Source organism: Scyliorhinus torazame, chromosome 7, assembly GCF_047496885.1.
Source record: "Scyliorhinus torazame isolate Kashiwa2021f chromosome 7, sScyTor2.1, whole genome shotgun sequence".
In the NCBI taxonomy this organism is placed as follows: domain Eukaryota; kingdom Metazoa; phylum Chordata; class Chondrichthyes; order Carcharhiniformes; family Scyliorhinidae; genus Scyliorhinus; species Scyliorhinus torazame.
In genome coordinates, this window is record NC_092713.1 from 253,982,577 (window position 1) to 254,008,299 (window position 25,723).

The 25,723-nt window shown below is 47.1% G+C and overlaps 1 protein-coding gene across 4 annotated transcripts in view; it reads left to right on the forward strand.

The window, feature by feature from the left end:
- LOC140426960 (mitogen-activated protein kinase 9) overlaps nt 1-25,723 on the forward strand; it is a 114,150-nt gene that overhangs the window by 70,952 nt on the left and 17,475 nt on the right. For 3 of the 4 annotated variants that reach the window (XM_072512278.1, XM_072512280.1, XM_072512277.1), the window contains exon 11: nt 10,221-10,298. In XM_072512278.1, coding sequence (XP_072368379.1) covers nt 10,221-10,298 — 78 coding nt within the window. Of the gene's footprint in view, nt 1-10,220; nt 10,299-21,085; nt 22,616-25,723 lie in introns of those variants that run through there. The other variant, XM_072512279.1, reaches the window with a different exon arrangement.

Genomic DNA, 25,723 nt, shown 5'->3' on the forward strand with positions numbered 1-25,723 from the left:
CAATCCCCAGCCTCCGTATTTTCTGCAATAGCCTACCGTGGGGAACCTTATCAAACGCTTTACTGAAATCCATATACACCACATCAACTGCTCTACCCTCGTCTACCTGTTCAGTCGCCTTCTCAAAGAACTCGATAAGGTTTGTGAGGCATGACCTACCCTTCACAAAGCCATGCTGACTATCCCTAATCATATTATTCCTATCTAGATGATTATAAATCTTGTCTCTTATAATCCCCTCCAAGACTTTATCCACAACAGACGTGAGGCTCACCGGTCTATAGTTGCCGGGGTTGTCTCTACTCTCCTTCTTGAACAAAGGGACCACATTTGCTATCCTCCAGTCCTCTGGCACTATTCCTGTAGCCAATGATGACACAAAAATCAAGGCCAAAGGCTCAGCAATCTCTTCCGCGGCTTCCCAGAGAATCCTAGGATAAATCCCATCAGGCCCCGGGGACTTATCTATTTTCAGCCTGTCCAGAATTGCCAACACCTCTTCCCTTCGTACCTCAATGCCATCTATTCTAATAGCCTGGGTCTCAGCATTCTCCTCCACAACATTCTCTTTTTCCTGAGTGAATACTGACGAAAAATATTCATTTAGTATCTCGCCTATCTCTTCAGACTCCACACACAACTTCCCATCCCTGTCCTTGACTGGCCCTACTCTTACCCTAGTCGTTCTTTTATTCCTGACATACCTATAGAAAGCTTTTGGGTTTTCCTTGATCCTACCTGCCAAATACTTCTCATGTCCCCTCCTTGCTCGTCTTAGCTCTCTCTTTAGATCCTTCCTCGCTACCTTGTAACTATCAAGTGCCCCAACTGAAACTTCACACCTCATCTTCACATAGGCCTCCTTCTTCCTCTTAACAAGCGATTCCACTTCTTTGGTAAACCACGGTTCCCTCGCTCGACGCCTTCCTCCCTGCCTGACCGGTACGTACTTATCAAGAACACGCAGTAGCTGTTCCTTAAACAAGCTCCACATATCCAGTGTGCCCAACACTTGCAGCCTTCTTCTCCAACCTCTCCCCCCAAGACATGTCTAATGGCATCATAATTGCCCTTCCCCCAGCTATAACTCTTGCCCTGCGGGGTATACTTGTCCCTTTCCATCACTAACGTAAACGTCACCGAATTGTGGTTACTGTCCCCAAAGTGCTCACCTACCTCCAAACCTAACACCTGGCCTGGTTCATTACCCAAAACCAAATCCAATGTGGCGCCTCCTCTTGTTGGCCTGTCAACATGTTGTGTCAGGAAACCCTCCTGCACACATTGTACAAAAAACGACCCATCTAATGTACTCGAACTATATCTTTTCCAGTCAATATTTGGAAAGTTAAAGTCTCCCATAATAACTACCCTGTTACTTTCGCTCTTATCCAGAATCATCTTCGCCATCCTTTCCTCTACATCCCTAGAACTATTTGGAGGCCTATAGAAAACTCCCAACAGGGTGACCTCTCCTTTCCTGTTTCTAACCTCAGCCCATACTCCCTCGGAAGAAGAGTCCCCATCTAACATCCTCTCCGCCACCGTAATACTGTTTTTGACTAGCAGCGCCACACCTCCCCCTCTTTTGCCTCCTTCTCTGCGCTTACTAAAACACCTAAACCCCGGAACCTGCAACAACCATTCCTGTCCCTGCTCTATCCATGTCTCCGAAATGACCACAACATCGAAGTCCCAGGTACCAACCCATGCTGCCAGTTCCCCAACCTTATTTCATATACTCCTGGCATTGAAGTAGACACACTTCAAACCACCTACCTGAACACTGGCCCCCTCCTGCGAAGTCAAATCTGTGCTCCTGACCTCTATACTCTCAATCTCTCGTACCCTAAAACTACAATCCAGGTTCCCATGCCCCATCTAAAGGGTTCGCACCTTGTCTCTCATTGAAGCTACTAGTTGGTGATATTTTTCACAAAGTATCCTTGCACAAACAACATTTTGGCAATGTAGGACTTATTACCAAAACATCCTTTGATCATTCGCCCTATTCATCGCACAACTTCTCTTTCCAGGACCTCTGCTTCAATCGACTTGCGTTGCAGTCTTCATTCTCTACCACAGCACCAAGCTGCATCTGAGTTCCTTCTCAAGATGTCCTCCTTTCCACCTTTTACCTCTGTATAGTAGTGACTTCTCATCCTTGGCGATTTAAATCTGTATTTAAACTCATTTTACTAGGAATGTAGCAACATATGATGGAGTAGTCCATTCCGTTATTTGAGCCTGCTCCACCATTCAATAAGATCATAGTTGATCTGGTTGTGGTCTCAACCAGTTTTCCATCAGCCACCATAACCCTTTAATCCCTTATCTAGTAAATATTCAGTCACCACCTCTCTGGGGAAGAGAATTTCATATAATGACCCTAGGAGAAATAACTTCTGTCTTAAAAGGGACCCCTTTGTCTTTAAGATATGCCTCCTAGTTATCGTCTCCCCACAAGTGTCAACATCCTCGGTATCCACCCTATCCTGCCCCCTTAAATTCTTGTATGTTTCAATAAGATCACCTCTTATTCTTTTAAATTCCAATGGGCATAACCCAACCTGTCGATCTTTCTTCATGGGATAAGATGGATTCCCAGGGATGAATGAAGTCTGTACTGCTATCTCAATTGCATTTTTTTTTTTTCAAATAAGGACCAAAATTGCACACCGTATTCGAGATGTGTTCTCACCAATGCCCTTGACAGCTTCAGTAAAGCTTCCCTGCTTTTATATTCCATTTCCTTTGCAATAAGCTTCAACATTCTATTTTCCTTCCTAATCTCTTGCTGTACCTGCGTGCCAATGTTTTGTGATTTCTGTACCAGAACAACCGGATTCCTCTCTACCACCGTGTTCAGCAATCTCCATTTAAATAGTATATTACTTTTCTACCCTTCATATTTTCTCACATTATGTAACATCTGCCAAATTTCTGCTCACTCATATCACTTGTCTCTTTATCTATTTGCAGACACTCTACCTTCTTTTGACAATTTACTTTCCTACCTATCATGCTGTCATCAGCCAATTTAGTGACTATGCATTTAGTCCCTTCATCCAAGTCATTGATGTAGATTGTAAGTAATTGACGTCCAAGAACTGAACCTTTTTTATTTGTTTATGGGATGTGGTAGTCGCTGGTTAGGCCAGCATTTATTGCCCATCCCTAAATTAAATAATCTTTATTGTCACAAGTAGGCTTACAGTAACACTGCACTGAAGTTACTGTGAAAAGCCCCTAGTCGCCACATTCCGGCGCCTGTTCGGGTACACGGAGGGAGAATTCAGAATTCTCAGCTGGTACGGGAATTGAACCTGTGCTGCTGGCCTTATTCTGCATCACAAACCAGCTGTCTAGCCCACTGAGCTAAACATCCCTCGTTGCCCTTCAAAAGGTGGTGGTGAGTTGCCTTCTTGAATCGCTGCAGTCCTTGAGGTGTAGATACACCCACTGTGCTTTCCACTGGTTACAACTTGCCAACTGAAAAAAGAAGCATTTATCTCTACTTTCTGCTTCCTCTTTGCTAACTAATTCTTTATCCATGCGAATACGTTACCCCACAACATTTTGTGAAGTAACCTTTGATGTAGCACCTTATCAAATGCCTTTTGGAAACCCACGTACACCACATATACAGGTTCCCTTTATCCACGTTGCTTGTTACTTCCTCAAAAAATATCTGCTAAATTAGTTAAAAACTATTTCACTGGGATAAATCTTTGCTGAGAGCTATTAAATATCTCCTTAAAAATCTGCCACTGCATCTCTACTGTCCCACCTTTAACCCAATTTCTCAGTTCACTTTGCGAGCTCTGCTTGCGTACCCTTATTTCCTATATTCAGGTTTGAAACACTAGTCTGAAGCCTACAGTTCAGTGCTTCCAAACTGGGCATGAATTATATCATTATGATTGCTGCCACCGGACTTCCGGGTGCGGCGATGACCAGCTAAGTCGCACGTTTCGGCAGCTCCCGGTGGAACGGACTTTTGGGCTCTGAATAAGAGCCCCAACGGCAATTTTAACGGCTAAAAGCACTGTGCGGTAAACCAGAAGGGAATCCCCCCTGGACACGGATGGAAAAAGGAGAGGAAAGTGGCCGGATTGCGGTGGATCCTTTAGAGCAGCGGCAAGGAAGGCAAGCAAAAACCAAGATGGCATCGGAAGGTGGCAGTTTAATATGGGGCCCTCAACAACACGGGTTTTTGAAACGCTGCGTGGAAGAACTCAAAAAGGAGATGAAGAAGGAGCTGTTGGCCCCGATATTACAAGCGATTGAAGGGCTAAAGGATGAGCAAAAGACCCAGGAGCAGGAGCTTCGGGTCGTGAAGGCAAAGGCTGCCGAGAACGAGGACGATATACAGGGCCTGGTGGTGAAGACGGAGATGCACGAGGCACACCATAAAAGGTGTGTGGAAAGGCTGGAGGTGCTGGAGAATAATGCGAGGAGGAAGAATTTAAGGATTCTTGGTCTTCCAGAGGGGGCAGACGTCGGGGCATATGTGAGCACGATGCTGCACTCGTTAATGGGATCGGAGGCCCTGACTGGTCCGTTGGAGGTGGAGGGAGCCTATCGAGTTATGGCGCGAAGACCGAAGGCTGGAGAAATTCCCCGAGCCATAGTGGTGAGATTTCTCCGATATAAGGACAGAGAGATGGTCCTCAGATGGGCAAAGAAAACTCGGAGCAGTAGGTGGGAGAACGCGGTGATCCGCGTATATCAGGATTGGAGTGCGGAGGTGGCGAGAAGGAGGGCGAGCTTCAATCGGGCCAAGGCGGTGCTTCATAAAAGGAAGGTCAAATTTGGAATGCTGCAGCCGGCAAGACTGTGGGTCACACATCAAGGGAAACACCACTACTTTGAAACGGCGGATGAGGCATGGACATTTATTGTCGAAGAGAAATTGGAATAAGTGGGTTATATAAAAAAAAGAACGTTTGAGACAAAGTGGTGGGGCGAATATGGGGGGCGAAGAGGGGGGAAAAAGGGGGGAAGAGGAGAGATGATTTTTAAGTTGTTAATCCTGCGACCCGGTAACTTTTCTCTCTTCCCCTTGTTGTGGGGGAGGGAGGTGGAGGAGCTGGGGGCGTCAGCCATTGGGGGCGGGGCCAAAAGGGAAGCGCGGGCTTTGTTCCCGCGCTATGATAATTATGGCGGGAACAGGGAAGGAGGGGGCGTCGCACAGTGCGAGCCGAGGTCACGGGGGAAGCCGAGGTCGGCCAGAGTTTGCTGACTTCCGGGAGCAACATGGGGGGTGCAATTACGCTAGTGGGGGATCTAGCGGGGGGGGGGGGTGGTTAACTGGGTTGCTGCTGCTGGGGAGAAGGGGGAGCTGGTGTGGGGTGGGCGGGGCGGGGGGGGCGCCACCTGGGGGGGACACAGCTACGTGGGAACTGGGTGAGGAGCTGGTTTAAAAAAAGGGATGGCTAGTCGACAGGGGGGGGGGGGGGGGTAAAAAGCCCCCCAACCCGGCTGATCACGTGGAATGTGAGAGGGCTGAACGGGCCGATAAAGAGGGCACGGGTACTTGCACACCTAAAGAAACTTAAGGCAGATGTGGTTATGCTACAGGAGACGCATTTGAAACTGATAGACCAGGTCAGACTACGCAAAGGATGGGTGGGGCAGGTGTTTCATTCGGGGCTAGATGCGAAAAACAGGGGGGTGGCTATACTAGTGGGGAAGCGGGTAATGTTTGAGGCAAAGACCATAGTGGCGCATAGTGGGGGCAGATACGTGATGGTGAGTGGCAAATTACAGGGGGAGGCGGTGGTCTTAGTGAACGTATATGCCCTGAACTGGGATGATGCCAACTTTGAGGCGCATGCTAGGACGTATCCCGGACCTAGAGGCGGGGAAGCTGGTAATGGGTGGAGATTTTAACACGGTGCTGGAACCAGGGCTGGACAGATCTAGGTCCAGGACCAGAAGGAGGCCGACAGCAGCTAGGGTGCTTAAGGACTTTATGGAGCAGATGGGAGGAGTGGACCCCTGGAGATTTAGTAGACCTAGGAGTAAGGAGTGTTCGTTTTTCTCCTATGTCCACAAAGTTTATTCACGGATAGACTTTTTTTGTTTTGGGAAGGGCGCTGATCCCGAAGGTGACGGGGACGGAGTATACGGCTATAGCTATTTCGGATCACGCTCCACATTGGGTGGACTTGGAGATAGGGGAGGAAAAAGAACCGCGTCCACCCTGGAGAATGGACATGGGACTATTGGCGGACGAGGGGGTGTGCTTAAGGGTGAGGGGGTGTATTGAAAGGTACTTGGAACTCAATGATAATGGGGAGGTCCAGATGGGAGTGGTCTGGGAGGCGCTGAAGGCAGTGGTTAGAGGGGAGCTGATATCAATCAGGGCACATAAAGGAAAGCAGGAGGGTAGGGAGCGGTTGCTGAAAGAACTTCTGAGGGTGGACAGGCAATATGCGGAGGCACCGGAGGAGGGACTATACAGGGAAAGGCAAAGGCTACATGTAGAATTTGATTTGCTGACTACGGGCAATGCAGAGGCACAGTGGAGGAAGGCACAGGGTGTACAGTACGAATATGGGGAGAAGGCGAGCAGGTTGCTGGCCCACCAACTGAGGAAAAGGGGAGCAGCGAGGGAGATAGGGGGAGTGAGAGATGTGGAGGGAGAGATGGAGCGGAGAGAGTGAATGGAGTGTTCAAGGCATTCTATGAAAGATTATATGAAGCTCAGCCCCCGGATGGGAAGGAGAGAATGATGTGTTTTCTGGACCAGCTGGAATTTCCTAAGGTGGAGGAGCAGGAGAGGGTGGGACTGGGAGCACAGATTGAAACGGAGGAAGTAGTGAAAGGAATTAGGAGCATGCAGGCGGGGAAGGCCCCGGGACCAGACGGATTCCCAGTTGAATTTTATAGGAAATATGTGGACTTGCTGGCCCCGCTACTGATGAGAACCTTTAATGAGGCGAGGGAAAGGGGGCAGCTGCCCCCGACTATGTCAGAGGCAACGATATCGCTCCTCCTAAAGAAGGAAAAAGACCCGCTGCAATGCGGGTCCTATAGGCCTATTTCCCTCCTGAACGTGGACGCCAAGATTCTGGCCAAAGTAATGGCAATGAGGATAGAGGATTGTGTCCCGGGGGTGGTCCATGAGGACCAAACTGGGTTTGTGAAGGGGAGACAGCTGAATACGAATATACGGAGGCTGCTAGGGGTAATGATGATGCCCCCACCAGAGCGGGAAGCGGAGATAGTGGTGGCGATGGATGCCGAGAAAGCATTTGATAGAGTGGAGTGGGATTATTTGTGGGAGGTGCTGAGGAGATTCGGCTTTGGAGATGGGTATATTAGATGGGTACAGCTGCTGTATAGGGCCCCGATGGCGAGCGTAGTCACGAATGGACGGGGGTCTAAATATTTTCGGCTCCATAGAGGGACGAGGCAGGGATGCCCTCTTTCCCCATTATTGTTTGCACTGGCGATTGAGCCCCTGGCAATAGCATTGAGGGGTTCCAGGAAGTGGAGGGGAGTACTCCGGGGAGGAGAAGAACACCGGGTATCTCTGTATGCGGACGATTTGTTGTTATATGTGGCGGACCCGGCGGAGGGGATGCCAGAGATAATGCGGATACTTGGGGAGTTTGGAGTTTTTTCAGGGTATAAATTGAACATGGGGAAAAGTGAGTTGTTTGTGGTGCATCCAAGGGAGCAGAGCAGAGAAATAGAGGACTTAGCATTGAGGAAGGTAACAAGGGACTTTCGGTTCTTGGGGATCCAGATAGCCAAGAATTGGGGTACATTGCATAGGCTATATTTAACGTGGTTGGTGGAGCAGATGGAGGAGGGCTTTAAGAGATGGGACATGGTGTCCCTGTCACTGGCAGGGAGGGTGCAGGCGGTTAAAATGGTGGTCCTCCCGAGATTCCTTTTTGTGTTTCAGTGCCTCCCAGTGGTGGTCACGAAGGCTTATTTTAAAAGAATTGAGAAGAGTATTATGAGTTTTGTGTGGGCCGGGAAGACCCCGAGAGTGAGGAGGGGATTTTTGCAGCGTAGTAGGGATAGGGGGGGGCTGGCACTACCGAGCCTAAGTGAGTACTACTGGGCCGCCAATATCTCAATGGTGTGTAAGTGGATGGGAGAAGAGGAGGGAGCGGCGTGGAAGAGATTGGAGAGGGCGTCCTGCAGGGGGACTAGCCTACAAGCTATGGTGACGGCGCCGTTGCCGTTCTTACCGAAGAAATACACCACAAGCCCAGTGGTGGTGGCTACACTGAAAATTTGGGGGCAGTGGAGACCGCATAGGGGAAAGACGGGAGCCTCGGTGCGGTCCCCGATAAGAAATAACCATAGGTTTGTTCCGGGGAGAATAGATGGGGGATTTGGAGCATGGCAAAGAGTAGGGGTAACACAATTGAGAGATCTGTTCGTAGATGGGACGTTTGCGAGTCTGGGAGCGCTGACGGAAAAATATGGGTTGCCCCAAGGGAATGCATTTCGGTATATGCAACTGAGGGCTTTTGCAAGGCAACAGGTGAGGAAATTCCCGCAGCTCCCGATGCAGGAGGTGCAGGATAGAGTGATCTCAGAGACATGGGTGGGGGACGGTAAGGTGTCAGACATATGTAGGGAAATGAGGGACGAGGGGGAGATCATGGTAGATGAGCTGAAAGGGAAATGGGAAGAAGAGCTGGGGGAGGAGATTGAGGAGGGGCTGTGGGCTGATGCCCTAAGTAGGGTAAACTCATCGTCCTCGTGTGCCAGGCTAAGCCTGATACAATTTAAGGTGTTACACGGCGCATATGACTGGAGCACAGCTCAGTAAATTTTTTGGAGTAGAGGATAGGTGTGCGAGATGCTCGAGAAGCCCAGCGAATCACACCCACATGTTCTGGTCATGCCCGGCACTACAGGGGTTTTGGGTGGGGGTGGCAAAGGTGCTTTCGAAGGTGGTGGGAGTCCAGGTCGAACCAAGCTGGGGGCTGGCTATATTTGGGGTTGCAGAAGAGCCGGGAGTGCAGGAGGCGAGAGAGGCTGATGTTTTGGCCTTTGCGTCCCTAGTAGCCCGGCGCAGGATATTGTTAATGTGGAAGGAAGCCAAGCCCCCGGGTGTGGAGACCTGGATAAATGACATGGCAGGGTTTATAAAGTTGGAACGGATTAAGTTCGTCCTAAGGGGGTCGGCTCAAGGGTTCACCAGGCGGTGGCAACCGTTCGTCGAATACCTCACAGAAAGATAGAGGGAATGGAAAAGAAGAAGACAGCAGCAGCAACCCAGGGGGTGGGGGGGGGAGGAATCAGAAGGACTCGGATGTTATTGTATATGCATAGGTATTTGGTATATGTAATTGTATATTGGATTGTTGGATTGTATTTTTGGAGAGTATTTATCGTGGACAAGGCAGTTGCCATTTAGTTTTGTTTTTGATTTTGTTCAAATATTATTTATTTATTTGTTTAAAACTGGCCATTGTTATTTATATTGTTTTATTGATGTATAATGGAAACACTATGTACTGTTATGTTTGGCAAAAAAATCTTGAATAAAATATATCTTCAAAAAAAATGATTGCTGTCACCTAAAGGTCCCTTTGTCATGGGGTTATTGATTAATCCCTGCCTCATGGTTCACAACCAGGTCTAGAATAGCCTGCTCCTGTGTTGCCTATAGAACGTACTGCTGTAAGAAATTGTTCTGCATACACTTTGTGAACTCATTTTCCAGACTACTGTAGCCAATCTGATTCATCTAATCTACTTGTGGATTAAAGTCACCCATGATTGTCTGCCTCACTTGCAGTCACACCTTACTTTCCCTGACCACTGACTAAATTAAAAGACCCGAGAGAAAGGGGCGTGGCTGCCTCCCCAAGTGTTCGAGTAACTTCCCCCTTCGGACTGTCTGCAGCTGAGTCAAAACTCCTCGAGCTACTTGCACTACAGAAGTGTTTGCCTTGGATCACACTGGCATCCAGGAACTCCCACATTCTTTCTAATAACTGTATATGTTGCAAACTAGTTCTAACTTTGAGTTCAGCATGTTTTGGCCCCACAACCCTACAATTGTCATCTAGATGAGACCTACATTTTTGAGTTAGACAAAGCTATTTTCAGTTAACTTGTGTTCCAACTAGATTGGTTGATATTCCATTTAGCATAATTAATGCATGATGAGGATTTTTGCAAAATGTCAGGATAAATTTGCAATTTAAGAGTTTTGTTAATAACCTTTATTGTTTCAGAACTGATCTATAAAGAAGTTGTGGACTGGGAAGAGAGGAATAAGAATGGTGTTATTAAGGAACAGCCTTTACTTTCAGGTTGGTGGTTACTTTTGGTTTGCAGTTCTTGTAATTTCTCCATTTGCTTTATTTGGCCCTTGGGTATGAGCAAGAGCATCTTTATTGCCTTCTGAGTTGTCTTGAGAAGGTGTTACATTTTGTTTTTTCCCTGTTACAATTCAAAGGGCATTAATTAATGTTAGTAAAGCGTTTGACAGGGAGATTAGTGAAGATGAATGATCTGGAGCTAGAGGGTCAATAACAAATTGGCACTGCTGTCTCACAGCACCAGGGACCGGGGTTCCATTCCAGCCTTGGGTTACTGTCTGCTTGGGCTTCCTCCAAGTGTTCCGGTTTCTTCCTGCAGTCCAAAGATGTGCAGGTTAGGTGAATTAGTTATGCTAAATTGCCCCTTCGTGTTCAAAACGTTGTGTAGGTTAGATTAAGGGGTTAATGGGATAGGGCAGGGAGTGAGCTTGGGTGAAGGACTCTTTGAGGGTCAGTGCAGACTCGATGGGCCGAATGACCTCCTGCACAGTAGGGATTTTATGATGGGTAAGCTAGTTTTATGCAGGAATGTTTCTGTTAAAATATGTTGCTTCCACCAGGGGGCAGCAGATGACAGTCTGCTGTTGTGCTCTGGTTCAAAAATAAGTATATATTTAGTAGTACTTCTCTGGTGGAGTGGGTAAATTCCTGGATATTTTTCAGGAAGTGCTCAGAGGGGCAAAGACTGAGAAAGCGGTGCAACTGCAGGTGCAAAGCTTACCAGCAGGTGTGACGTTTAGAAGGTGCAAATTATCTTGAAACTAGGGATGAGTTCAAGATTATAAATATGCTGAAGAATTGCTTCCTTTAAGATATTCATGTGGGAAGATAGGAACTATAATACTCTTCCTAAATAAAGTTAACATAGGTATAATTAAAGATCAATGCAAGCCATGTTGCTTTCGCTGACATGATGTTCATAAGTAGGCCATATTTATTTGTACTAAAGAAAAATGGATTTGTGAACCATTGACTATAGTGATGGCGTCTGTGGACACAAGGGAAGAATCAGTGGAGTGGAAGCTGGCTAATGTGGCACTATAGTCAAAAGGCTGGCAAACGAGGCATAAGAAACTACGGAGTCTTTGGTCTTATTTCATTTATAAGGTGGAATCAAACATCAGATGTATGCTTGAAGATTCTCTACGCTAATAATGTAGTAATCAGAAGGGGAAGATATTGTCTGACCAACCTCCTTGACTACTTCAAGGAAATATCAAAAGTGGACTGTGTAAACCTTTTTTTATTCATTCATCACAGGCGAGACCATCATTTGTTGCCCTTGAGAAGGTGGTGATGAGCTCTCATCTTGAACTACTGCATCCCGTGAGGGGTGCCCTTATCTTTCTAGATAGTATTGATTGTGGATTTGGGTGGTGCTGTTTAAGGAGCCTTGGTGATTTCCTGCATGCATCTTGTAGATCCGTATTTTTCAAATTTGTTTTCCCAGGACCCACTTCTGCTACCCGGCCAAGCTTTGCGACCCACTCCACATTCGCTTACCTTGTAATGCGAAAGGGGAGACTGCTTGGTCCTCACAATTTCACTTGAATCTGGTTCAAAGGAGGAGAGGGCATTGGGCAAATCAGGTGCAGGCTTCAGCCAGTTCCTTTGTGCTGTTTTCATCTTTATGAAAAGGGAAAATCCAACCTCTGTAGTATTGAGGACCATAGCAACAAAATGAGTGTTTGCTCAACACTGGGAGATGCAACACCAGAATGCTGACATGCTCATTGGTTTTTGATGTGTTTTTAATGTGGCATTCAGGTCAGCTACAGCAGCAAAGTCTTTACATTTGGAGTTAGCTGTCAGTTAATAACTGACTCTAGGGTCTTAACCTCAAAAGGAATTTTTCACCCACCATTTCTCTTTCAAAATCTCTCCCTAGCAGCTCTCCAGCAGATTCTGTTGTGAGATCCTGTGCAATAGGTAAACTGCCTATTTGAGTCTCTGGCCGTCTCTTGCTTTTAAGAAAACCATTCGTCTTCACAGTTCACTTGCCTTGCTTGCCAGCAGCTGAAAAATGGAAGCAACATTGTTCTGTCATTTGATACCATAAGCACATACCTGGATGGTGCTTGATGTCAAATGTGCGTGCCGGGAGTGTGATCTGGTCTCTGCTGCTTTTTCTAACCGGAAGACTCCACACAGCCTCATTTATTTTCATTTAAAAGGTGGCAGTGGCCACCATTTTTGATGCAAAAGCCCATAGCAACCGTTGGACACTTCTGCTGTGATCAAGGTGACAACGGTAATGGCACGACCAATTGCATCGCAATCCACCCACGAGCCACCCACAGGACGCAACCTGCACTTCTGGAAAAACCCTGTTGTCGCTGATGCACAGCCTCTGTTCGTCAGTGGCAGTTTGAAAATGGGATGTTGGATCAGGTTCTAAATAAAAGACTATTAGTAAACATTAGAACAGTTACACTTTGAATATAGGCAAGAAATAGCCTGGAAGTGTGCAAACGTGGGCGTATATTCAAGAAACATTGAATGGGGAGTCCAGGAATCGGTGTTTGGGATCACATTTTGTAACTTCCATTATTAACTTGGATTCAGAAATCTAGCGATAAATCTTTCAGATTATTGTAAATGTGCAGTGGAATGGGCAGAGGCAGTTCAGAAATTGTAGAATGACCGGGACAAAATACATAACTGTGGCAGGGTGCTGGTAGACGAATTTTAATATGGCCCAGTGAAAATATTGCCCAGAGAAGGGAAAAATGGCTGAAATGCTTGCTGCGTGAATGATATTGACAGAGCTAAAGATGAAGTTGAACTAAAGCCAAGAGTCGTATTTCAGGTGACTAACAACATGTTCAAATAATGCAGAGCAACAATCAACAAAGCTGACAATGTTGGCTTGTAGAGCTGTAGCCACCTGAGTTGGCCACTTCCCGACTTAAAATGGAGAACCGCAAAGGCTGAAGGGAAATTCAGCCAACACAGGCAAAGACTAGCAAATACAGGAATCATGTATATTGGAACCTGCAAAACAACCAGATAGCACCGAAACCAGCAGCCATCTGCATAGTAATGTAGCAGCCATCTACATAGTAATGTGCGATTCCCAGGCACAATGGCAACAGTTAAGGTAAACCAAGCCAAGCCAGACTCCTCGGCGCCAGCAGGAGCCAAGACAAAGGAAGGCCAACGGACACTTGGGACCGCCTAGCGATCAGGGAACCGCTCCAGCATTGGAGAAATCAATCCAAGTGATCGGAAAGTAGTCCAATCACTTGGAACCAGGTACGGGGTCCGTCCCGAAGGGCGGGAAGCCCCTGGGGGCTATAAAGTAAAGCCCCCAAGTTCAAATTGTCCTTCTTGGCAGGGTCACTCAGCAGCGAATCAACCCTTGAGAGTGAACTGCCCAAGCTGCCGCTCCAAGCAAGTAAGTCTCAAGTCAACGCTCGCTACGAGATAGGCGCTCCTAGCTACTAGTCCATACCAGCTTTTGAATCTTACAGACTCAGGACCTAAATGAAAGGCCATTTGTTCCTCTGACCTGGTGGGCCAGTCCGAAGCTAAGTATAGGCCTGTTAGTGATAGAAATAGCCTAGAAAGTAGAGTTTATGCATGAGTAGCAATTTACTGCGTATAATAAATGTGTTTTAATTTGAATCTTACTAATTGGTGTGTTGAGTTATTGATCAGTACTTAAACTTGAACCTCGTGGCGGTATCATAAAGATACCTGGCGACTCTAGAGCAAAGGTTATAAAAGAGAGCCAATTGAACCAACCAAAAGTTAGCAACATATTACTGGCGACATCCTGACGGGACCCGATCTAGAAGTGGCTTGACCACTCCGGGAGAACCCAAAATTTGAATTAGAAATCCAATTGGGAACAGAAAAACCACAAGTGTTCAAGCAGTTCTGATCAATCCGCATAATTCGGAAGTGTGTTAATGCATGCGTAACTAACAGAGCGATAAGGTAAACTGATAGATGTTTGTTGCGACAAAACTGTCGGGAGTTTGTATTCCGGAAAATAGCGAAAGCCGTACCCGTAATTACAGCACCGCCTTAATACCCCTTGTTCCAAATTTTAAGAGAGGTATTCAGAGAGGAAAGATGGCAATGCAGGCAATGCAACGCCTCATGAACCCCGAAGAATTTGTGGTTGCACGACCAGCAGCAGAGTAGGACAGTGTCCCGTTTGAGAAGAGGAAATCAGAAAGTACCTCAAAGGGAAAGGATGGCCCCTTTGGAGCGAATTCTGTGACAATGAGGAAACAGGACCCGGGAGTATAGGACATACTTGGTGGGAAAACCTGTCAGAAATTCATAAGAAGAGCTTGGGAAAAGCTCACCAGCTGATGGCAATCGTGTCCTGTTTGGCACAATTGCGAGGCACAGAGGAGGTCGTTCGGATGCTCCGCAGAGAGATAGAGGAGATGCATCGAATGAGTAAGGTCGATGTGGGCGAGAAAGAGAACCAAGAATTAAGAAGGAAGTTAGCAGCAAAGGACGGAGAGCTGGATGATGCCAAGAGGGCACACCAGTCTTGTCTGGCGCACTTAAGCAGCTTCCAATCCCAGTACGAAAAGGCCTATCAGGACATGCAACGTGCAGTCCTGGTACGAGAGGAAACCGAGAAGCAGGTCGAGGCATTGCAGAGGCCGTGTAGTGACCTGAAGGCAGCGTTAAGAGCACTCCATACTACCACCACGGAGCAAAGACAAAAAGCTCATTAGACCACACAAAGTGCCGGAAGCTGATAGCAGAACTGCAATCTCTGCTTTCAGTTCAAAAAGGATTCCAGGAAACCTTTGGATCACAGTTAGATGAGGAAGAGGGCCCTGATTGGGAAGAATTGAATGAAACAGCGCAGAGATATGTTCAGGGAACATGTGCGCAGGGAAAGCCCCAGAAGAGAAAAGCGCCCCAACCCCCCACAGAGCAGATAGTTCAGGCTCCAATGAACCCAGTCACCACCCACCGCACAGCCACATCGGACGACACGGAATTTCTGTACACCACCCCCTTAACCGTGACCCAATTACAGGACGCGTGCAAGAAAATCACACTGTTCCTCCCCACCTCAGATCCCCACCACTTCTTTGCCAGAGTAAAACAGCAGGTTATGTGCGGCCTGGATGAGCGAGAGCAAGTAAAGCTCACAGTTTTGAGTTTAGACCCTTCGGTCGTAGCAGCCCTTCCCGACCCACAATGTAGGAGGAGACACCCTTGCAGAAATACATACCGCGATCCTAGACATGATTGGGTATAACGGGTGACCCCGTAGAAGGCCTCTAAGTGCAGGCAAAAGAAAACCAAGCACCCCACAGCGTTTGCTGGATGCTTGTGGATCCATTTCGCAGCAGTTTTTGGAGACCTAGACCACGCCCATTTTTCCCCAGACAACATGGTCAAATGGACCCGCACCCTTATCTCCCATGCAACAGAGGCAGGACAAAAAGCCTGTACGAATTATGACCCCTCAGAGGAAGCCCACAATGAGAAATGGGTTTTAAAAAGATTGTCCTGCGCCTGGGAGCAATCTGTTCAAAACAAACCCATGAACCAAAATCCCGAAGAACAGCAGGCAGAAGCAGACATACACACAGCTAAGGCGCACCAGAACCCCGCATGGGTGAACGAAGGCAGGAACAGCTCCCCACAAAAGCCACAGGAGTGTTACAACTGTGGACAGTTAGGACACTTTGCACGAGAATGCAATGCCCCACGAAAGCCACAGAGGGCTCAGCAGGCAGGCACTCTGAATAAGAATAGGACAGAGCCCATACATAGTGTAGGCACCCGTTCAGACCAGACGGACCTGAACGGAACGTACTGACGGTGTTCGGGCTCCCCCAGTTGGGCCTGCGACACCCTTTGGGATAGGTCCGGCCGACCTGTAGTTGCAGCAAAGATACGGGGGCAGCCCATCGAATTTCTCTGAGACACAGGAGGGTCCCACACCACAATTAATTCCTCCACCATATTCCAGAAAGACACGTGGCCCACTACAGCCACCATCACCCGAAGCGGCTTTACAGGCCACTCACAGCAGGGACACATCACAGCTCCTGTACCCATTCAGATTGGCAATATAACGACAAAGCACCCCATAGTTTTAGTCGACCTGCCCCAACAGCAGAACATATTTTGGGCATCGATTTTATGAATTCCCACAACCTGTCCTTTGATCCAGTCAACCAGTGTGTCTGGAAAATGGCAAAATCCGCAAGAGCCCCCGAAACGCTCAATAGGTGAATACGGCAACAAGATTAGCGCAGTCGGCAAATTTTGGTTTGACCCGTCCACGATTAGCACAGACAAGCAGGTTAGGGCAGTTCTGCAGAAGCACAGGACAGCATTCGCGACCCACAAACACGACTGTGGCCGGATGACTGGTTCTGTTCAAATCACAGGACCTGACCCTAGACCCCAAAAGCAATACGGATTTCCCCAAGAGGCAGAGAGAGAAATCGCAAAAGTGATCGACAGCTTATTAGAGCAGGGCGTACTCAGATCAGTAGCCTCCACTAATAATGCCCTGATTTGGCCAGTGAGAAAGCCCGATGGATCATGGCGACTGACCATCGATTACCTGGAACTCAACAACGTCACCCCCGCAGCAGCCCCCATGGTAGCCACAAGTCCTGAGACCATGCTCAAACAGGGACTCAACTCACGGTACTTTACGTTTTTGGACGTCAGTAATGGATTCTGGTCCATTCCATTGGCAAAAGCGTGCCAATACAAATTTGCCTTCAATTGTACAAATCAGCAGTACACGTGGACATGCCTTCCACAAGGATTCCACACTCCCCCTCATTTTCCACCGACAGCTGGCAAATGGTTTGTCAAAGTTTTCTCGCCCCGAATGTCTGGTCCAGTATGTGGACGACCTATTACTGCAGACACATCGAGCTTCTGACCGAACTCCTGGAACTCCTACAAGAAATTGATTGTAAAGTAAACCCCAAAAAGGCCCAGATTTTGGAAAACAAGGTGATACATTTGGGTACAATTATCACACATGGTAAACACGAGATCGAGCATAAAAGGATTGACTCGATTGCCAAATTACCCCTTCCCCAGAACGTTTCAGCCTTCCGGTCGTTTTTAGGACTGGTTGGCTACTGCTGAAACCACATTGACAGTTTCGCCAGCAAGGCAGCACCCCTCTCGGAACTCCTAAAGAAAGGAGCCCCCTGGGAATGGCTTCCGCAGCATACGGATGCTGTGGACTCTTTGAAAAGAGCACTCATAGCAGCCCCCGCACTACAAGTTCCAGACCTGCTTTCCCCCTATGCGATAGAGGTAGCAAGCACAGACCGCACCCTTTCGGCCGTGCTCCTCCAGGAACGGCACGAACAGTTGAGGTCCGTGGCTTACGCCTCCAGAGTCTTAGATGCTGTGGAGCAGGGATTTTCAGCCTGTGAAAGGCACCTGCTCGCAGGTTTTTGGGCAGTACAATATTTTTCATACATAACCGGACTGAACCCCATCACAATCCTGACGGAACACACCCCCACCCAACATTTGCTGGACGGACGACTTAAGGACGGTACAGTCAGTCAAATAAGAGCAGCCAGTTGGACCCTTCTTTTGCAGGGACAGGACATCGCTGTTAAAAGGACAAGACCCACACTTTCTTAGCAGATAACCTACAGTACCCAGGCACTCCCCACGAATGTGAAATCATCTCACCGCACCACAACACAGGCCCCTTTATTGCGAAAACACCCCCCAGAAAGATAGGTAGTCCAACCCAGAGCCCCAAGCACGCAGACACGTGCGAACCCATAAGAATATATGTGGATGAATCTTCCACAATATTAGAAGGGAAGCGCATAACAGGATGCGGCATTTATGTCGAGGACTCGCAGGGACGCACCCTAGAAGAAATCACAATAAAACTTCCAGGACACTTAGGCGCGCCGGTGGCAGAACTAGCAGCCGTTGCGTACATTGTGGATCACCTAGATTCCTTCCCCAGCCCAGCAGACATATACTCGGACAGCCTCTATGTCTGTAACAGCCTTACAGAATTCCTGCCCCTGTGGAAAGCAAGAGGATTTGTTTCCACAGACTGAAAACCCCTCCCTTCGGCCACATTTTCGAAAAAGCACAGAACGGGAATTCGGAATCGTTAAAGTTCAAAGTCACCACCGTTCCTTGCCCCTGGACATGTAAAAGCCGACACACTGGCCAAAGCAGGTTCCAGGCACGGATATTTTTGGACACCCCCCCCCCCCCCCCCCCCCCCCCCCCCGAAAGCGCACCAGTGAATGCAGTTCAGGTCTCGCAGACTAATATCGAGGATTTAGTGCAGGCCCAGAAGCAGGATAGCAATCTCGGAGATTTTGAAAGGAAAATTTCCAGCACCTTACATTAGGTTTAAAAATGCAGTGACCACACATGATGGTGTGGTGTTAAAAGACACCCTTTATGTGGTTCCTGAACAGGACAGGAATCAACTTATTTGTTTGTTCCATGACAGTCATGGACATCAGGGATTGATCCCACTACAGCCCACCTCAGGCAGCTCTGTTGGTGGCCAAGTTTAAAAGAAGACGTAACACACTACGTTGAGAATTGCCTTATCTGTGCCCAGAACAATCCGGACAGATACGCCAAGAAGGCTCAGCTTAGTCACACCCGCCCCGTTAACGGCCCCTGGACTAACCTCCAGATGGATTTTATAGGACCATTGCCCCCTTGCTGGAATGGTTACAAATACGTATTAGTCGTCATAGACACTTTTACGAAATGGGTGGAGGCATTCCCATCCAGAACGAACACGGCAAAGTCCACCGCAAAGATCTTAACCCACCACATCTTTACGAGATGGTGACACCCCCGCAGCATTGAATCCGACCAAGGTTCCCATTTTACGGGACGTGTCATGAAGAACGTCCTCCCGATATTTGGCATTACCCAAAAATTCCACATCGCATACCACCACCAGTCAAGTGGTATCGTGGAGCGCATGAATCGGACCCTAAAATCCACCCTCATAAAAATGGTCCAACAGAACAACATCACTTGGGATTCAGTCCTCCCTTTTGCATTGATGTTTTTAAGAAATACTGTCTCAACTTCCACAGGTTACACCCCACACACTCATGACCGGACGCCCCATGAAAGGCACAGAATTTTTCTTAGGATTGGACTTGACCAGCCCCGAAGTGACGGCCCTCACACACGAGAACGCAGTAAAACAACTAGTTGAGAATGTAAAAACGGCTCAGCTAGCAGCCGCAGTAAGATTAGGCACACGGAAGAAACAGAGCAAGGACTGTTTCGACAAAACATTGCATGCGACTGAGTTTGAGGTGGGACAGCAAGTCATGCTCTCCATCTATAACCCCAGCACATTCCTGTCACCGAAGTATTCGGGTCCGTACTCCACTGCGGACAAAGTAAGCCCCTCCTTCTACAAAATTAAGTACCCCAACGGAAAGACTGCGTGGTTCCATATTAACCAACTTAAGGCATATGGCCCACAGTCCAACCACGCACACCACGTCATGCTCGACGCAGCAGACCACGCCCCGCCCACAGCCAACGTATCCCTACCCTCCCCCAACACGCTCACCACATCCACGGACTCGCCCTCGACTCCACCCCCGAACTCTCGACTCCGCTCCGGAACACCCACAGACAGCAGCAGCAGAGATAGTGACTGTGACTCAGACAACAGCCACAGCATGCCTCCCTACTATCCCCATGCAACAGGACCCACACCTAGCGAATCTGACCACAATTCGAGTGATCCCTTCCTCATCACGTTCCTCAATAAACCCCACCAAAGACCACCGCCCCACGATTACGACCCCAATTCCTTCCCCACAGAACTAGACACCACCTTTTGACACCGCGACAACTCATTCAGGCTCATCCGGAACAACAAGGTGGACCCCAAATCGCACCATGCAGCCCTATCAGCCCTGATACATGCCAGAGTTTGGCATCCGGGAGAAGATGACGACTTTGAGTCTGACTCCCCAAGCGAGAACCCCTTTGCGACCCTGTTCGCAACTGATAACGGAGGTGTCCAGATGATGTTTTAAAAAGGAACCGCTTGGGAGAAAACGGTGTCCTTTCTGATGGAACCTGCAGCATGTTTAATGTTGTTTGTAGTGGTATTGTTAAATGTTGTTTGTGAGATCGGAAATTTTTTTCCACGGCCCCACGCCTTATTTGTCTGCAGAAACCTTTGAGAACTTGCCAGCACACTCATTGGCCGAAACCGCTGAGAGCTTGCCAAACCAAACCCCCCGTTCATAACTGCCCTTCTGGTTCGAAGGTAGAACCAATACGGCAACCCCCCACGATGACTACATTTTTGCCCGTTCTTGTCGGTTGCTCAGGCAGTGGAAAAACGGCATTTGTCTCCGCCCTGCCTGGGAACCCCCCTCTGGTCAGCTACGCTCGGGTAGAGCACACACGGCATTGGTCGCCGTCCTACCCGGGGATTCCATCCAAATCTTGCCCGTCGTGGCCCATACTCACCTCATTTCGGCACTTTTGGTTCAAAAAGTTTTGTTTTGTTTCAGGCGACCCTTAGGTTGCCAACCCTATGCTATTTACATCCTCAAACATTTGGATGGTAAATCGCACAGCCTGCGAGACGGCTCGCACTGTTTCAGTATTTTTAAGTGTGTCTTGTCCTGAATATTCGGTTTAAAATAAAAAAATGAGGGAGTCTCACATGGTGACAAATTGTAACGGGAGAATTGGCACTGAAGGACAGACATACTAACAGACAAGATATTAAACCGAGATGGTAACAGACACTATGCTTGATCCCACAGAACTCCAGAAGCTCCAGCGAAGGGAAGAGAAAGAAGAAGAACCATGAGGACATCCTCCGTGTTGCTCATCACCCTAATGAACATTTGGTTGCGCGCGAACGCGAACCCCCTGACCCCAACCCCCCCCCCCCCCAGCCGTTAATGATTCACTTCCCCATAGCACCCAGAACCCAGTCACAAGTGACACCACACCATCTTGGTGTAACAGTTTTATAACTTGGTACTCCCTGTCCTACTTAATAGCATTCCTACTAGTATTGGCGATACTCTGCAGCACCGTGCAGACTATTCGCCTGAGGAAATGGCGAAGGAGAGCCTATCGTGCTCGCACCCCGGTATATAGGATAAGATCCCCTATTTTCGGTGTTGACCAGACACCCGACCCCCGCGATCTATAATAAAGGACATTCGTTTGCGTTCCTTTTGTGAATAAAGGAATGTTTAATGAGCGATTGTACAATCCTGAGCTTGACTGCCAAGCCAGGAAAAATGTGAATAATGCTGCCATGATTTTGTGTGTATTGTTTAAGAAGTTAATATGATTGAAATGTTTGAGTGAGTGTAGTTTAATGAGGACAGTTAGAGGTACCCTTTAAAAAAAATTTCTAATGCATGTCCCTGTTTTGACATAGCGCCACTTAGAATGTTAGTTAAAATTTTTCTTGCATAGTTCTGGTCAGGGTAGAGGCCATAGAAGAGTGCTCGCCAGGTCAGGGAATGAAGACAACGCAGTTATGTGATCCTTCACGCTTCGCATTAGGATCACAAGGAGGGAATGTAGCCACCTGAGTTGGCCACTTCCCGACTTAAAATGGAGAACCGCAAAGGCTGAAGTGAAATTCAGCCAACACGGGCAAAGACTAGCAAATACAGGAATCATATATATTGGAACCGGCAAAACAACCAGACAGCACTGAAACCAGCAGCCATCTGCTTAGTAATATAGCAGCCATCTACATAGTAATGTGCGATTCCCAGGCACAATGGCAACAGTTAAGGTAAACAGAGCCAAGCCAGACTCCTCGGCGCCAGCAGGAGCCAAGACAAAGGAAGGCCGACGGACACTTAGGACCGCCTAGCGATCAGGGAACCGCTCCAACATTGGAGAAATCAATCCAAGTGATCGGAAAGTAGTCCAATCACTTGGAACCAGGTACGAGGTCTGCCCCGAAGGGCAGGAAGCCCCTGGGGACTATAAAGTAAAGCCCCCAAGTTCAAATCGTCCTTCTTGGCAGGGTCACTCAGCAGCGAATCAACCCTTGAGAGTGAACTGCCCAAGCTGCCGCTCCAAGCAAGTAAGTCTCAAGTCAACGCTCGCTACAAGATAGGCGCTCCTAGCTACCAGTCTATACCAGCTTTTGAATCCTACAGACTCAGGACCTGAACGAAAGGCCATTTGTTCCTCTGACCTGGTGGGCCAGTCCGAAGCTAAGTATAGGCCTGTTAGTGATAGAAATAACCTAGAAAGTAGAGTTTATGCATGTGAAGCGATTTACTGTGTATAATAAATGTGTTTTGATTTGAACCTTACTAATTGGTGTGTTGAGTTATTGATCAGTACTTGAACTTGAACCTCGTGGCGGTATAAAGATACCTGGTGACTAGAGCAAAAATGATAAAACAGAGCAAATTGAACCAACCAAAAGTTAGCAACAGAGCCAAGAAAGTAAGACTGTCAGAGCGAGTTCTGAACAAATTGTGTAGAGCACGAATCAGCGTGCCACTGAGTGCTGGAGGCCGTGGAGATACGAACTGTCAGTACCTTGTGCCAGAGTTCTGAGTTTACCACAATAGACTTGAAAATTGCATGAGACAGGCCTGCAATAGCTGAGAGCCTTCCTTTTTCTCCACATCCCCCACCTGCAGTCTGTTTTAAGGATGAGGAACAGCTGACTAATATTTGAATGTCAGCCTCCATATTTCTAGATAATTTTGTGTGATGTTTAACATACTATTTGGGCTCAATATAGCTCCTTGCATTGTTAAAAACCGCGGTGACGATTTTCATATGATTGAGCAGAAGTAACAATTTGCTGCTCCTATTCCAGAGGAAAATTGTTGAAAATGCAGCCTTTCCATATTTAACAATGCCAGATTCTGCTTGAATGGGGGATCTTGCAAAATGCCCTGTTAAACCTACAAATACTTATTTACGTTTCAAAATGTTTTGCCCATGGAGTTGTTAGAAGTGTGAGCTGATATAGTCCAGTGAGGGCAACAAGGACCTTGGTGAAAAATGAGGCACTGTATTTCTTTTGCTAATGCCATTTAAATATTTGAGAAATAAACAGAGGTCAGAGATGGATGGAAACTTGGCGAATTCCATTTCAAATCAGCTACACAAAGAACAATTAAGAGGGAATTAAAGATTGGGTAGAGGGAAAAGGAGGCAAAAGAGAAGTATGTGGAAAAATGATTTGCAGTCTGAATATTTTAATCACAAAACAATTGCCAACCTGAGGGAATACGAGTCCACATTTTAAATTGTGCAAACTGTGTAAACATGAGTGGTAAGTTGCCTAACTTACTTTAGGAGACGAGGTTAAAAGACATGATGGGAGCTAAACAATGACAATCATTTAAAGAATGAGTTCATAATTTGTAACAAAAACTCATTCACTTAAGGAATAAAGAAAGTGGCCCAAATGTGGCTAACAAGATATATTAGGTTAAAGGAAAAGGCTAACGATGTTGCCAAAAAGAGCAGGAAAACCGAGCGGTAGGAGGAGTTTGGAATTGAGCGAAGAATGACCGAGAAATTGGTGGAGAATACAGATTGAGAGCAAATGAGCAAGAGACATAAAACACTTCCACGGTACTTAAAATGAGATGAGTGAAAGTAAATGTGCACTTATTAGAGGCAGGTATAGAGGAAATTATAACCGGGAATGTGGGAATTGGCGAGACATGAAACAAATACTTAGTTTCTGTCTTCACAGTAGAAAGCGCGCACAATTCAGGGTCTAAGAGTCCAGTGAGAATGAAATTAGTATTGGTAAAGAAATAATACTGGAGAAATTATTGGGGCTTGAAGTTAACAAAACTCCTGGACCTGACGGCCTATACCCTTGGGTTTTAAAGGTAGCTACACAGATTATGATTGCCTTGGTTCTGATCTTCTGGAATTCCCCAGAGCCTGGAACTGTCCTCATGGATTAAAAGGTAGCAAACATAACTCAGCTATTCAAAAAAAGAGGGAGATAGAAAATGGAGAACTATAGGCCAGTAAGGCTGCCGTCAGTGGTAGGCAAAATGCAAAAGTCTTAATAAGGATGTGATAACGAGACACTTGGAAAAATTCTCTCATTGGGCAGAGTCAACACAGATTTATGAAAGGGAAATCCTATTTGACACATGTTAAGAATTATTTTGACATTGTAACCGGAACCTTTGGATGTAGTGTAATTGGATTATCAAAAAGCATTTTATAAGGTGCCAAAGAAGGGTTTTTGCACAAAATTAGGGCTCATGAAATTGGGGGTGTCATATATTAGCATAGATTGAGGAGTTATTAATGGACAGAAATCAGTAGGAATTGACAGGTAATTTTCAAGTTGGCAGGTGGTAATGACTGGGGAACCACAAGGATCAGTTCTTGGGCCTCTGCCCCATTAATAGGAGACTGCTGGAGCGTAATAAATTAATGTTTGCTGACCAGGCAAAGGTGGGGACGTAAGCTGTGAGCATGATGCAAGAGACTGCAAAGGAACACAGGCAAGCGAGTGGGCAAGGACATGGCAGTTGGAATATAATGTGGGAAGTGTGGAGTTTATCCACTTTTGTAGGAACAAGAGAAAAGCAGAATATTTTTGGAATGGAGTGTTATGGCTCCGGACCAGATCCCCAGTTTGTTATAGGATTCCAGACAAGAACCCAACTTTTTACTCTGGGAAAACTGAGGAAATGTTACTGCACTACAGGAGTGATGACACTGACCAGCAGACAGCTTTTATGGTAAAATAAACTTAAATTTAAACACTGAATTAAACACACTAGCAGCATAAAAATAGCTTGCATTTAACCGTTACAACATTTTACTTGTTTTCTAAACCTGCTTCTGTATAGATATATATTTTCCAATTAAGCAAACCGACATCTCTTGAATATGTCTCATGGATAAAGTCAACAACAAGGGTTTCCACTTGCTTATATTGGTGAAAAACCTTTTAGAGAGAGAGTCCTTTAAGAGCAAACGGACCCCTGTCTTGTCTTGATGTTCCAGAGACAACTAACATACCTGGCCCCTCCCATTAACTATACCACCTGCATCCAAAAGCCCACCACATTCTTGTGTCTTGTTACAAAAGGTTACATTGCCCCTGCAAAAATCAATAATTATCTCCCTTTGTAATCACAGCAAAAGTATTAAATGCGATTTTGACTTCCGACGGCGATCGCAAATGGAGCGGCTGTAGCAAAGACGCTCCCGCACAGCCACAAAATCGCGGCTTTTTGGGGGGGGGTTTTCCTGGGGAATTTTTTAAAAAAAATTATTATTTAGGCCCCGCAAATTCGGCCCTGCCCAGGTGCCAAAGCTCTGTTCCATGGAGCTGGAGAGGGAGAGAAAAAAAAAAGAGACTGGTCCTGGTGAGCTGCACGTGGAGGAGGAGTGGGGATCGCTCAGAAATGGCCTGAAAG